The sequence below is a fragment of the Nycticebus coucang genome, chromosome 5, assembly GCF_027406575.1.
Source record: "Nycticebus coucang isolate mNycCou1 chromosome 5, mNycCou1.pri, whole genome shotgun sequence".
In the NCBI taxonomy this organism is placed as follows: domain Eukaryota; kingdom Metazoa; phylum Chordata; class Mammalia; order Primates; family Lorisidae; genus Nycticebus; species Nycticebus coucang.
In genome coordinates, this window is record NC_069784.1 from 84,238,464 (window position 1) to 84,253,826 (window position 15,363).

General features: G+C 43.7%; 1 protein-coding gene across 4 annotated transcripts in view; it reads right to left on the reverse strand.

Annotated features, from left to right (window-relative positions):
* PDSS2 (decaprenyl diphosphate synthase subunit 2) overlaps positions 1-15,363 on the reverse strand; it is a 306,042-nt gene that overhangs the window by 44,130 nt on the left and 246,549 nt on the right. For 3 of the 4 annotated variants that reach the window (XM_053590489.1, XM_053590488.1, XM_053590487.1), the window contains one exon: positions 14,075-14,206. The exons of the other annotated variant lie outside the window; for it this stretch is intronic. In XM_053590489.1, coding sequence (XP_053446464.1) covers positions 14,075-14,206 — 132 coding nt within the window. The remainder of the gene's footprint in view (positions 1-14,074; positions 14,207-15,363) is intronic. 4 annotated transcript variants of the gene reach the window in all.

The following is a 15,363-nucleotide window of genomic DNA, read 5'->3' on the forward strand; positions in this document are numbered from 1 at the left end:
AGTCTCACTTTGTTGCCCTCGGTAGAATGCTGTGGTGTCCCAGTTCACAGGGCCTGGGCTGTGAGCTGGGACGCCACAGCTTAAGCGATTCTCTTGTCTCAGCCTCCCAGTAGCTGGGATTACAGGTGTCCACCACAACGCCTGGCTATTTTTTGGTTGTAGTTGTCATTGTTGTTTGGCAGGCCTGGGCTGGATTTGAACCCATGAGCTCCGGTGTATGTGGCTGGTGCCCCAGCCACTGAACTACAGGCACTGAGCCTACACAAAGATTTTTGAACTTAAAACCAGGCTATTCTTTCTCTGCTCAGATATCTTATATTTATTTGTCTATTTGTTTATGGGCATCTTTCCCCAAAATAAAGCAGTTTTGTCTTCACCGAAGATTTCCCCCTTCCCCTACAATAACTCTTGAAGAAGTGGTAGGAAAGCCTTGAAAACTTCTGTTTAGCTCACTATGACCTAGATACTCACTCTGATATTGTGCAAATATGGACTAGTCTTGATGCCATGAAAAATCCCCTAGTTGGCTCAGTGCCTGTGGCTCAAGCTGCTAAGGCATCAGCCACATACACCTAAGCTGGCAGGTTCGAATCCAGCCCGGGCCTGCCAAACAACAATGATGGCTGCAACCAAAAAATAGCCAGGCATTGTGGCAGGCGCCTATAGTCTCAGCTACTTGGGAGGCGGAGGCAGGAGACTTGCTTAAGCCCAGGAGTTGGAGGTTGCTGTGAGCTGTGATGCCACAGCACTCTACCCAGGGCAACAGTTTGAAGCTCTGTTTCAAAAAAAAAAATCCCCTGGTGGTTTGTGACCAAAATTTTAGCAGCAGCACTTTCACAACATGCATAGCCTTAAAGTTCTCAAACTTCTAGGGTCTCACTCTATCACCCAGACTGGAATGCAGTGGCCTGATCACAGCTCACTGTAGCCTAAAACTTGGCTCAAGGGATCCTCCTGCCTTAGCCTCCTAAGCAGCTAGGACTATAGGTGTATGTCACCACGTCCAGCTAATGTTTTTCATTTTTTGTGGGGACGAGGTATTGCTATGTTGCCCAGGTTGGTCTTTAACTTCTGGGCTCAAGTGATCCTCCTGCCTCTGCCTCCCAAAATGCTAGAGTAACAGGCTTTAGGTACCTTGCCTGACCCCAGCTGACTTTTCTTTTTTTTAGACAGAGTCTCATTATGTTGCCCTTGGCATCACAGCTCATAGCAATCTCAAACTCTTGGGCTTAAGCAATTCTCTTGCCTTAGCCTCCCAAGTAGCTAGGACTACAGGCTACCGCCACACACCAGGGTATTTTTTGTTGTTGTTGTTGTAGTTGTAGTTGTTATTGTTGTTTGGCAGGCCCGGGCTGGGTTCAAACTTGCCAGTCGTGGTGTATGTGGCTGGCGCCCTAACCACTGAGCGACGGGTCCTGAGCCCCCAGCTGACTCTTGAATTCATTTTAAGTGAATGGACATGTAACGCTGAGGCTGATCTTGTCACAAATTTTCCACTTTTCCCATCATCCCCTCTTTTCCTTGTCTCTTGCTGATTACTATTGATTTCTCAGGCACAGCACATTTGAAAGTGCTGCACGAATTGGGAGTCCCATAGAATTGTTCCTACCTTCAGACAACTCAATCCCAAAACGCATTGGCCATTTTCTCACTATCAATTTTGTTTCTGTTCTGACCAGCTCCTCTTCATTCTCACTCTCTCAACATTCTCATCTTTCAGTGTTCAACACATAGGGCACCTTAAAAGTGTTGAAAGTGGCATTTGCGGAAAGTTAGAAAGTTGAGAAACTTTTCTATCTTAAAATTGTAAGGTGAACTATGGAGAAACCATAATTGACAATGACTTGGACTTTTTTTTTTTTTGGTAGAGACTTTACTGCCCTCGGTAGAGTGCCGTGGCATCACAGCTCACAGAAACCTCCAGCTCTTGGGGTTAAGCGATTCTCTTGCCTCAACCTCCCCAGTAGCTGGGACTACAGGTGGCCGCCACACACCCGGCTAAGGTTTTCTATTTTTAGTAGAGACAGGTCTCACTCTTGCTCAAACTCCTGAGCTCAAGGGATCCTCCTGCCTTGGCCTCCCAGAGTGCTAGAATTACAGGCGTGAGCCACGGTGCCCAGCCAAGTGGCCTAAGACTTTAATTGTGACCACTCTAAGAGGCATTGTGATCTTCTGAGAAAATGCGTATGTAGGAGCTCGAAAATATGGTTTCTAGTTCTTAATTGGTTAATACTTCAAATAATTTTTAAATTTTTATATGGGCTGGGCAAGTTAGCTCACGCCTATAATGCTAGCACTCTGGGAGGCTGAGGTGGGTGGATCCCTTAAGCTCAGGAGTTCAAGACTAGAAGTTCCAGAGCAAGAGCAAGACCCCGTCTCTACTAAAAATATAGAAAAGCTAGCTGGGTGTGGTGGTGTGGGTCCACAGTCCCAGCTACTCAGGAGGCTGAGGCAAGAGATTTGCTTTGGCTCAGGCGTTTGAGGTTGCTGGGAGCTATGATGCCATGGCACTCTAGTCTGGGGCAACAGAGTGAGATTGCCTAAAAAAACATTTTTTTTTTTTTAATTTGAGGCCTCATTTTCTTATCTGTAAAGTAGGAAAATACGGGACCAGACCAGAAGTCCCTAAATGTGAGGCTGGCTATATTACAATGGCCTCAGTAGCTTATGAAAAATGCAGGTTCTCAATACCCTCCTCCCGAGATTCTGATTCATTTGAGAATCATGGGTCTGGCCTTTGTCCAATGTCCTTTCCAATTTATGCTTCCTTGTGCATCAGCATTTATTTCAAAGGCTAAAAGAGAACAACTGTACAAACTCCGTAAGCCTCGAGGAGAATTGAGTACCATAGCTTTCTCCCTTTTCCTGACATCTGCCACTGGTCATGTATAATTCCAGCAAAGTAAGATATTATTAAAATAACGCTCTCACTGGGACCCCAAATAGGCTGATATAACATGAATGCAGTCTGTATTTTAACAGTCGAAAGTCTTAAACCTCTTCCTGCCACACTGTTCGCCCCCAGAAGCCACTGTAAATTCTACCACATGGCAATTTCACGGCAATTCCCTGAGGGCTTCATTACTGGGGGCCTTAAAAGGGATTCACTCATCTCTTTGCCTCCTGTAGGTGTGTTTCTTGTCAATCCAGGTCAGGAGAAAAGAAAGTAAATTTTCCCAGTCTTTAGCAGTTCACAGAGAATGTGTGGTTTGAACCTTGTTTTATCTTTTAAAAATGTGAAAATAGGCAAGATAGTGTGCCTGCGCTCATGACACCAGAGCTCAGACGGCTACAGTGAGCCCCGTAAAACAATATTTCACAAAAGCAAAAAAAAAAAAAAAAAAAAAGCCACTACTCTGAGAGGACGCACAAAGGGATTAATTCCAAAGGTTTATGTACCAGTCTCTGCAGGCCAAAGGCAGGTAGAGTCCCTGTTGGTAAGTAATGGATGTACAATGTCACCTTTTACTTTAAGAAACAAATGCTTTTTTCTAAGTGAGGTAACAAAGAAGGATCAGATGACATAAATGAACTGTTTCCCATTTCTAACTACTGTTATCTGGACTTGAGGGCTGGATATGAGGACACCTTTTCCAAAAAGCAGTAAACTAATATTCCACAGCAGGGAGTCCAGAAATGGCTAGAGACTAATCATCTCTTCTTATCAGGTGATTCTTCCCAAATGTTACCAGCTATATTTTTGGAATAACAGTGTTTTCAAGATTTTCTTTTTAAACCTTCAAGGAAAACTACCTTCCCTCCACAAACTTTTTAGCTGAAAGAATACAATGACCACTCATTTGCTCTTCACCTAGATTCACCAATTGCCAGCATCTCACCGCCTCTGCTTTCCCTCTTTCTCTCAATGACCCTTTGCTATTTGAGAGTAAGTTGTAGATGTCATGACGCTCTTCCTTAAGTACTTCTGCATTTATCTCAGAGGACGATGACATCGCCTATCTAACCACAACCCCACTATAGCACCCAATAAGTTTGACATTTACTATAATATTATTGAAAGTATAGCTCACATTCAAATTTTCCAAGTTTAACCAACAATGCCCTTTAGAGCTGTTTGCTCTCAATCCAAAGTCATATCAAAAAGCACATTCTGTTTATCTTTTTTTTTTTTTGAGATGATCTTATTGTGTCACCCTCGGTAGAGTGGTGTGGAGTGTCATAGCTCACAGCAACTTCCAACTCCTGGGCTCAAGTGACTATCTTGCCTCAGCCTCCTGAGTAGCTGGGACTACAGGCGCCTGCCACAATGCCTGGGTATTTTTTGGTTACAGCATCATTGTTTGGCGGGCCCGGGCTGGATTCGAACCTGCCAGCTCAGGTGTATGTGGCTGGTGCCTTAGCTGCTTGAGCCACAGGTGCCGAGCCAGGTCTTGTTATTCTTTTGCATCCTATTTTTTTATGCTCTTCTGGAATCTGGAAGAGACATGAAAATTTATTTATTTATTTATTTATTTTGGCCGGGGCTGGTTTTGAACCCGCCACCTCTGGCATATGGGACCGGCGCCCTACTCCTTGAGCCATAGGCGCCACCCGAGAGACATGAAATTTTAAATTGCGTGGTTTAACCATGAAAACAAAATCTACCCAGATTTCGGAAGGCCATGAGTAAGGGAGCCACGCTCACATAGAACTGAGTTGTTTCTTCCAGTGGTAAGGTACCAAGGTGGTGGCCATCAACCTTGATGGTATACCTCAAACTCACACTCTGGAAAACTGAATTTAAACCAGCTTTTCCACTTAACTTTCCCACTTATACTAATGGCATAATTTTTTCCTGTTATCCAAATTCAAAATCCTTGTTTTAGCCTGTGACTTCCCCTCCCCAGGCCACACCTGCCAGCTTTTCCCTATCATATCAATTTTCAAATCCGAACACGTTTTCTCCCTCAAATTAGCTTTACATCCAATCTACTCAGCTTCCCATTTTCATTGCCAACACTCTGATTGGAACTTTTGTCCTGCACTTACCAACACGTTTCCAAAAACGTCTTAACTGATCTTGCCTCTAGTATCTCCTTGTTCCTTTCAGCTTCTATAGCAGGCCCGGATTTACCTTCTTCAAACATACTTTAGACCTTGACGCTACCTGGCTCAAAAACGTTCAAATTCTGCTACCTAACCTCTGTACCAAGTTCATTTTTAATAGCAAACATCAAAGTCTTTTTAAAACACATCAGGAAAAATTCACATACCATAAAATTCCCAATTTTAACCATTTTTCAGGGCATTTAGTACATTCACGATGTTGTGTAACCATCACCACTATCGAGTCCTGAACATTTTTTTTTTTTTTTTGTAGAGACAGAGTCTCACCTTACTGCCCTAGGTAGAGTGCCGTGGTGTCACACAGCTCACAGCAACCTCCAGCTCTTGGGCTTACGTGATTCTCTTGCCTCAGTCTCCCGAGCAGCTGGGACTACAGGCGCCCACCACAACGCTTGGCTATTATTTTTTTTGTTGTTGCAGTTTGGCCGGGGCTGGGTTTGAACCCGCCACCCTCGGTATATGGGGCCGGCGCCCTACCGACTGAGCCACGGGCGCCGCCCGAGTCTTGAACATTTTTATCACCCAAAGGGAAGCCTGTACACATTCATTACCTCCCATGCTTCCCTCCCTTAGCCTCTGCGACCATCTATCTGTTTTCTGTCTTTATGGATTTGCCTGTTCTGGACATTCACATGAATGAAATCCTGTAACATATGGACTCCGACACATCTTTGGCTTCTTTCACTTAGCATCGTGTTTTCAAGGTTCATCCATGGTGCAGCATGTATCAGCCCTTCATTTCTTTCTCTGGCTGAATAATGTTCCTTTGTAAGGATAGATAACATTTTATTCATCCATTTGTCAGCTGATGGACACTGGGTTGTTTCTACCTTTTAACTTATATGAGTAGAGCTGATCTGAACATTCATGTATATATTTTTACTTTATTTGAAGGTCTTTTAAATATAGTCAATACTTACTATTTAAGAGCAATTCTTCATCTGTCCCTTATATTATATATATAATAAGTATATTCTGTTGTTGTTGTTGAGACAGAGTTGTACTCCATCAGGGTAGAGTACCATGGTGTCGTAACTTACAGCAACCTCTAACTCTTGGGCTCAAGCCATCCTTTTGACTCAGTCTCCCGAGTAGCTGGGACTACAAGTGCCTGCCACAATGCCCAGCTATTTTTAGAGATGGGGTCTCATTCTTGCTCAGGTTGGTCTCAAACTCCTGAACTCAAGCAATCTGCCCACCTTGGCCTCCCAGAGTGCTAGGAATACAGATGCAACAAGTACTGTGCTTGGCCCTGGCCCTTATCTATACTGCTATATGTTTCTTAGATTCCATTTAAATTATAACACTTTTTTTTTTTTTGAGACAGAGTCACCCTCGGTAGAGTGCTGTGGCATCACAGCTCACAGCAACCTCAAACTCTTGGGATTAAGTGGTTCTCCTGTCTCAGCCTCCCATTGTGTCAGGAATCTGACACAATGCCTGGCTATTTTTTTTGGTGGTTGTTGTCATCGTTGTTTAGCAGGCCTGGGCCAGATTCGAACCCACCAGCCCTAGTGCTTGTGGCCAGTGCCCTAACCACTGAGCTACCAGTACCGAGCCTATAACACTTTTTTTGAATGCACTTTTTTTTTTGAGACAGAGCCTCACTTTGTCACCCTCGGAAGAGTGCCCTGGAGTCACAGCTCACAGCAACCTCAAACTCCTGGGCTTAAGAGGTTTTCTTGCCTCAGCCTCCCAAGTAGCTGAGGCTACAGGCACCTGCCACAAGGCTTGGCTATTTTTAGAGATGAGATCTCACTCTGGCTTAGGCTGGTCTCGAACTCCTGAGCTTAGGCAATCCACCGACTTTGGCCTCTCAAAGTGCTAGGATTACCACCACGCCTGGCCTGAATACACTTTTTATGGCTTCCTTTCAGGAAACTCTTCTTGTCCATCTACTATGGAGATTCTCTTCTTAAGAACTATCTCACTTATTGTCTACTTTATAAACCCTTTCTTGCCTTTCCTAACTGAAGATGGATTCTTTCCTCTGAGCTTCTCAAATGGCATTAATTATAGTTTTCTTTATGTCTCTTCTCTACTAGGCCACAGACAGCCTTCAGGCAATTTATTGCTACATCTCCTGCACTCAAATACTTTGTTTCCTTAAGTGCAACAGAAAGTCTCAAGAAATCTTTTAATTAGGAGATATCTATATTAGGTATTATTCCTTTTGAAATGACTGAAGACATCCTAAATAACTAGAAGATTATCACATGTGGTATCAATGAGAACTCTCTAAATATGTATTTCCTCTTTTGTTTAGAAATATGTATGTTTTATCTTCATGTACAGCAGCCTTACCTAGCAGTCTCTGTTTTACTCTTTGAATATAGTAAGACATCTGGGGACAACTGAGTTACAGCTTAGCAATGGTAATTTGTAGTACACTTAAGGTATTTTATGGCTGGTTGTGACAGTGTCATAATGTCACAAGCCTAAGTGACATTTCAGTACTTTCAGGAACAGCCAAGAAAATACAATCATAATTCTTATTTCTTCAGGTAACTTATAATGGTGGCAGGAAACCAGAAGGATCATTAAAAATAAAGCTTGCTGACCTGCAATAGCCCCTGGGCTCCTGGGAGAGTCACAGCTCTGTGGCTCTCTGAAGGATTCTATTTTCCTTTATTAGGAATCAAAATGATAACTGAGTAATGACTTCACCTCCCCACGGTGAATCAGTCATTCACTAACAGTATTTTTTCCTGATCATTATTTTTTAGCAGCTACAAATTTAAACTTAAAATTAAGGTAGGGAAGGATCTGTAGGATTTAGTATAGAGACAATGTTCAACAAATATTTTTTAGCTTTCTCTGGTCTGGCCTGGTGCACTTACCTGCCTCTTATCCATGTACCCAGGGGCCTTGGGATTGTGACGGAAGAGGACTACCTAATATTTCATTATTTATTTATTTGAGATGAAGTCTTACTTTATTGCCCAGGATAGAGTGCTATGGCATCACTCTACCTCACAACAACCTCAAACTCCTGGGCTCAAGCAGTCCTCCCGCCTCAGCCTCCCAAGTAGCTGGGACTACAGGTACCTGCCACAATGCCCAGCTAGTTTTTCTATTTTTAGAAGAGACAGGTTCTTGTTCTTGCTCAGGCTGGTCTAGAACTCTTGAGGTCAGGAGATCCACGTGCCTCAGCCTCTCAGATTGTTAGTATTATAGGTGTGAGTTTTAAAAGATTTATTATTTTTTTTTTTTGTAGAGACAGAGTCTCACTTTATGGCCCTGGGTAGAGTGCCGTGGCATCACACAGCTCACAGCAACCTCCAACTCCTGGGCTTAAGTGATTCTCTTGCCTCAGCCTCCCGAGTAGCTGGGACTACAGGCGCCCGCCACAACGCCCGGCTATTTTTTGGTTGCAGTTTGGCCGGGGCGGGGTTTGAACCCACCACCCTCGGTATATTGGGCCGGCGCCTTACCGACTGAGCCACAGGCGCCGCCCTAAAAGATTTAATTTTAAAAGATTAAAATAAAGTCCAGTGAAAAGTCTTTAATCTGAAGAATGTTGTTCCCTGCCTGTCACAAATTAATTTATTTCTTATTTGCTTTAGCAGTCATGACTCAAACGTGCAGATATGAGAAGGGCCTGGCCAGGGAAGCAAGCCAAAGCAGGCCAGCAGGGCTTGAGGTGGGCATTAGACAACCTGCCTTTACCAAAGGATGATAATTTAGAAATGACCACAGGGACTGAGGTGGGAGGGTGGGACATCAGCTGCTCAAGGACATCAAATCAGAGTTTGCTGACTTTCAGACAAGGTATGTTTGATTTACTTGAGTTACTAGAAGGCAAAGGAAGCAGTATCCTTTCATCTAGTCATGGCTCACACCTGTAATCCCTAGCACCCTAGGAGGCTGAGGCAGGTGGATTGCCTGAGCTCAGGAGTTCGAGACCAGCCTGAGCAAAATCAAGACATCATCTTCACTAATAACAGAAAAACGGGCGGCGCCTGTGGCTCAGTGAGTAGGGCGCCAGCCCCATATGCCGAGGGTGGCGGGTTCAAACCCAGCCCCGGCCAAACTGCAACCAAAAAAAAAAAAAAATAGCTGGGCGTTGTGGCGGGCGCCTGTAGTCCCAGCTGCTCGGGAGGCTGAGGCAAGAGAATCACGTAAGCCCAAGAGTTAGAGGTTGCTGTGAGCCGTGTGACGCCACGGCACTCTACCCGAGGGCGGTACAGTGAGACTCCGTCTCTACAAAAAAAAAAAAAGAAAAAAAAACAAGCTGGGCATTGGAGAAGGTACCTCTAATCACAGCTACTTGGGAGGCTGAGGCAGGAGAATTGCTTAAAGCCAGGAGTTTGAGGTTGCTGAGCTATGATGCCATGAGCTATGATGGCATAGCACTCTATCCAGAGTGACAGAGTGAGACTCTGTCTCAAAAAAACAAATCGAGTTGGGGATAAAAATTTGGGATATTTCACCAGCTGTTTAGACAGTTCCGGGAATGCTCATTTACAACTCTTCATTTGTCTATATTTATAACTTTGTGTGTTTGCAAAGATGCATAAGATTTTTCTGTGATGCTTCTTTAAAGTTCACAATATATGCTACTCCTACGCATACCTATGTATGTGAATATGTAAGGGGGAATTGGTAGCTTTCATCTAACATATTCAGCTGGATCTTTTCAACTAAAATATAAACCTGTAACGTATTCTAATATAGCCCAATTAGAGCTACTGACACCATCTGTATATATATATTTTCAGTGCAGCTGTCAGAAAACAAACACTTATACCCCAGCAATATAATAAATGATAGTTGTGTGATATTTCATTGTACAATATTTCATTTAACCTCTTTCTTTTTTTTTTTTTTTGTACAGACAGAGTTTCACTTTATGGCCCTCGGTAGAGTGCCGTGGCATCACACAGCTCACAGCAACCTCCAACTCCTGGGCTTAAGCGATTCTCTTGCCTCAGCCTCCCGAGTAGCTGGGACTACAGGCGCCCGCCACAACACCCATCTTTTTTTTTTTTTTTTTTTTGTTGCAGTTAGGCCGGGGCCAGGTTTGAACCCGCCACCCTCGGTATATGGGGCCGGTGCCTTACTGACTGAGCCACAGGTGCCGCCCGTCATTTAACCTCTTTCTTTTCTTCCTTTCTTTCCTTTCTCTCTTTCTTTCTTTCGTTTTTTGACAGAGTCTCAATTTGTCGCCCTTGGCAGAGTGCCATGGCATCATAGCTCACAGCAACCTCAAACTCTTGATGATGATTTAGAAATGACCACAGGGTCATCAAACTCTTGTGCTCAAGTGATTCTCCTGCCTTAGCCTCCTGAGTAGCTGGAACTACAGGGCACCTGCCATGATGCCCAGCTGTTTTTTAGAGATAGGGTCTAGCTCTGGCTTAGGCTGGTCTCGAACCTGTGAGCTCAGGTAATCCACATGCCTTGGCCTCCCAGAGTGCTAGGATTACAGGAGTGAGCCGCCATGCCTGGCTTTTATTTTCTTCTTTTTATAATTGATATTTTAGTGCACATTTTAATATGTAAGTTTTTGCCCATATCTCTAATATATATATTTTTTTTTTTTGTAGAGAGAGAGTCTCACCTTATCGCCCTCAGTAGAGTGCCGTGGCATCACACAGCTCACAGCAACCTCCAAATCCTTGGGCTTAGGCGATTCTCTTGCCTCAGCCTCCCGAGTAGCTGGGACTACAGGCGCCCACCACAATGCCCGGCTATTTTTTTGTTGCAGTTTGGCCGGGGCTGGGTTTGAACCCGCCACCCTCGGCATATGGGACCGGCACCCTACCCACTGAGCCACAGGCGCTGCCCATCTCTAATATTTTTCTTAGATAAAATTCTAGACATGGAATTTCTAAAAGCAAAGTATATAATTTTTTTTTTTGAGATAGAGTCTCACTATTGCCCTTGGTAGAAGGCCATGGTGGCACAGCTCACAGCAACCTCAAACTCTTGGGCTCAAGCAATTCTCTTGCCTCAGCCTCTCAAGTAGCTGGGACTACAGGCACCTGCCACAAGCCCCATTTTTGTTGTTGTTGTTGTCATTGTTGTTTAGCTGGCTGGGGCTGGGTTCAAACTTGCCCGCCCTGGTGTATGTGGTTGGCAGTCTAACCACTGAGCTATGGGTACCAAGCCCTCTTTCTTAATTTTTAAATTTTACACATTCTCTACTGATCCTGCATGAGAAGAAAATTTAGATCTCTTACATGACCAAACATGTTCCTTTTCTCTACCCTCTTACTATTCAGTTATACTTTTTTTTTTAAGAGACAGAGTCTCACTTTATCACTCTGGTACAGTGCTGTGGCATCATAGCTCACAAGAACCTCCAACTCCTGGGCTTAGGTGATTCTCTTGCCTCAGCTTCCTGAGTAGCTGGGACTACAGGCGCCCGCCACAACACCCGGCTATTTTTTTTGTTGCAGTTTGGCAGGGGCCGGGTTTGAACCTGCCACCCTCGGCATATGGGGCCGGTGCCCTACTCACTGAGCCACAGGCACCACCCTCAGTTATACTTTTTGATTACATCAATGTTCAGTGTTCATATTTTTATGCTATATTAATACTATTCTAAGTATTCTAATACTAAGCCACGAGGAGTATTATGATCAGATTTTCTTTCTTACACTTTTTTTTTTTTTTTTTTTTTGTGGTTTTTGGCGGGGCTAGGTTTGAACCCGCCACCTCTGGCATATGGGATCGGCACCCTACTCCTTGAGCCACAGGCGCCGCCCTGTTACACTTTTTTTTGAAAGAGTCTCAAGCTGTCACCCTGGGTAGAGTGCCATGGTATCATAGCTCACAGCAACCTCAAACTCTTGGGCTTAAGTGATTCTCTTGCCTCAGCCTCCCGAGCAGCTAGGATTACAGATGCCCTGCCACAACACCCGGGTCATTGCAGTTGTCATTGTTGTTTAGCTGGCCCGGGTCGGGTTAGAACCTGCCAGCCTTGGTGTATGTGGCCAGCGCCCTACCCACTGAGCTATGGGTGCTGCTGCACTTTTTTTTTTGATACAGAGTCTCACTCTGTTGCCCCGGCTAGAGTGTTGTGACATCAACCTAGTTCGCAGACACCTCAAACTCCTGGGCTCAAGCAATCTTTCTGCCTCAGCCTCCTGAGTAGGTGGGATTATAGGCATCTGCCATGACCCAGCTAATTTTTGCATTTTTAGAAGGTACAGACCAGCTCTCGGTCTGGCTGGTCTCAAACTCCTGAGTTCAAGTGATCCTCCTGCCTCAGCCTCCCAGAGTGCTGGGATTACAGGTATGAGTCACGGTGTGCAGCCTGAGTATATTAATTACAGTCCTTCTGAACGTGTCTTTTTTTCCCTTGCGCTGCCCCTCTATGTTTCCTTTCCACCAGTTTTTCTTTTTTTTAATTGTTGGGGAATTGCTGAGGGACCACCAATTTGTTTTTGACTCATTCTTTCAAGGTAGGCTTTTTCCAAGTGCCCAGTGGTCCTCTTGACCTATTTCTGCTTCAGAAGGGGGCAGCTGGATGTTTTGTATACCTGGATCCCTTGGTGGCTTGTCAACTAGTGGTTCTCATCATGGGAGGACTGATCAAGGATATGGTATGTTAATAGAGGGTACCCCAAACACTCATATCTGCATATCTTTTCTTCTGGGTATGACATTTCCTTGGAAAGGCATTCTCTAGTTTTTTTTTTTTTGTAGAGACAGAGTCTCACTTTATGGCCCTCGGTAGAGTGCCGTGGCCTCACACAGCTCACAGCAACCTCCAACTCCTGGGCTTAGGCAATTCTCTTGCCTCAGCCTCCCGAGCAGCTGGGACTACAGGTGCCCGCCACAACGCCTGGCTATTTTTTTGGTTGCAGTTTTGGCTGGGGCCGGGCTTGAACCCACCACCCTCGGTATATGGGGCCGGCGCCCTACTGACTGAGCCACAGGCGCCGCCCTCATTCTCTAGTTTTTAACTGGTGAATATGAGTGATTTTAAGCTGGATGCCAGCATTTTGGGAATGAGTAAGGTGAGAGAATTGGGAGAGGGGAAGTGGTCCAGTGGCACAACCATAACTCATTGCAGCCCAAACTCCTAGGCTCCACCTCATGAGTAGTTGGGAATACCCGTGAGCCACAGCGCCCACTGCCTACTGGATAATCGTTGGCACTCAGGTTCTCTGCTTTAAGGACAGCACCTCTCCCCCCACCAGCTTTGCTTGGTTTCCCTCGTCCAGAGCCCCAGATTAACCCAGCCAATTACAACCACGATGTTACATAAATTCAATGAGGCTTTTTATTAAAAAGGCAAGAACTTTTGGGCGGCGTCTGGGGCTCAAAGGTGTAGGGCGCCGGCCCCATATGTCAGAGGTGGTGGGTTCAAACCCAGCCCTGGCCAAAAACTGCAAAAAAAAGAAAAAAAAAAAAAGGCAAGAACTTTACCTTTGAATTCAGAGAATACTCAGAAAATATTCAGAGTATTCTCTGAATTCAAATAAAATCAAAAAAGTTCTTTCTCATCTGCCACTCCCAAAGAAAAGGGGAAATTCACCCAATTCAAGCCTTTTTACCCTTCTCCATTTTAGCACATTTTTTTTCTTTGATAATGCCTCAGAGCAAGTATTCAGGGTCCAAGTTTGTTTTAAAATAACCCTATGAGCTGACAGACGGAGCTCCTGGAATTCTGCAGCTTGTGCTAGAGTCCACAGATGGGAAATTGCAGTCAGTTATAGGGTGGTGCTATTACCATCGCCCAATTTTTGAAAGCTTTTAGAAAAAAAAATCATCTGCATTAATTAGCATTCACCACAGGCAGTAGTTTTGTGTTTGTAGTATTATAGGAACTCAAATAATAAGAATACACAGTACCACAGTCTCTAACTTTTAACTAATATTTCACTTCTTAACAATGAGGATTATAAAGAATGAATTTTACCTGTTACATGAATATGCCCATATGTGGTTAAGGCATATTACATGATGCCTTAAACCATCATGTAATATGAATTATGTTCTAAAAATCAACTAAATACTAATGATACTTAAAATAGGAGCAATTTCATTTTACCTTTCTGATCTGCTTAATCCACAGATCTCTTCCAAGAAACTCCTGATGTAAGACTACTGGAGCTGAGTTGAGATTAAAAGTCATAGATTCACTGGATTTTTCTTTAATAAAAGGTTGGAGGTCAGAATTTATCTAGAAGGAGCCATTAAAAGAGCTAAATTAGTAAAATGTATATACAATAATATATTTTAGTTAGCCATATTCAGAAAGCATGAGGTAATGCAATAAAAAAATGAAGGTTAAATAAAGAATGTAGTTTTAAATTAATTAATTAATTAACATTTTTGGAGACAGAGTCTTACTCTGTCGCCCTGGATAGAGTGCTGTGGCATCATCACAGCTCACAGCAACCTCAAACTCATGGGTGTACGTGATCCTCTTGCCTCAGCCTCCAGCCTGCCACAATGCCGGCCTACTTTTCCTATTTTTAGTAGAGATGAGGCCATCCTCTTGCTCGGGCTGGTCTCAAACTTCTGAGTTCAAGCAATCTACCTGCCTACACCTTCCAAAAGTCTAGGATTACAGGCAGGGGGCCACCACGCCCAGGGCGAATGTAGCTTTTAGATATACTTTAATAAAAGAACATTTTAGATAATAAAAAGCCTTTGAAATTCTTTAGAATCATTTTTCTTAATATGTTCCTTTTTTGATTTGACAGCAACCTTTTATTTCACTTTATAATTTAAAAGTAAAGATTTAAATTAAGATTTGCTAAATGTAATTGCTTAATAAACTAATCTAAGATAAAATAATATACGCAAAAAACTCATCTGGAGGTATAAACAGTATATGTATATATTTCCCCTTTCTTATGAGCTACTTAAGTAACATTTAAAATACATATTAAATTCTGGCCAGGTGCGGTAGCTCACACTTGTAATCCTAGCACTCCGGGAGGTTGAGGCACATGGATTCCTTGAACTAAGGGGTTCAAGACCAGCCTGAGCAACTGAGAGACCCTATTTCTACTAAAAATAGGCTAACCAGGCGTTGTGGCAGGTCTCTGTAGTCTCAGCTACTTGGGAGGCTGAAGCAAGAGGATCGTTTGAACTCAGGAGTTTGAGGCTGCTGTGAGCTGGGCACACAACATAGCACTCTACCCAGGATGACAGAGCAAGACTCTGTCTTTAACAGACAAACAAACAAACAATATATATATATGTGTGTGTGTGTGTGTGTGTGTGTGTGTATGTGAAATTACATTTTTAAATTACACATCTGTAGAAGGAACAACATGGCAGCTAGTTTTGAGACATTTTACATTTTACATGCCCATTCAAAAGAATTGG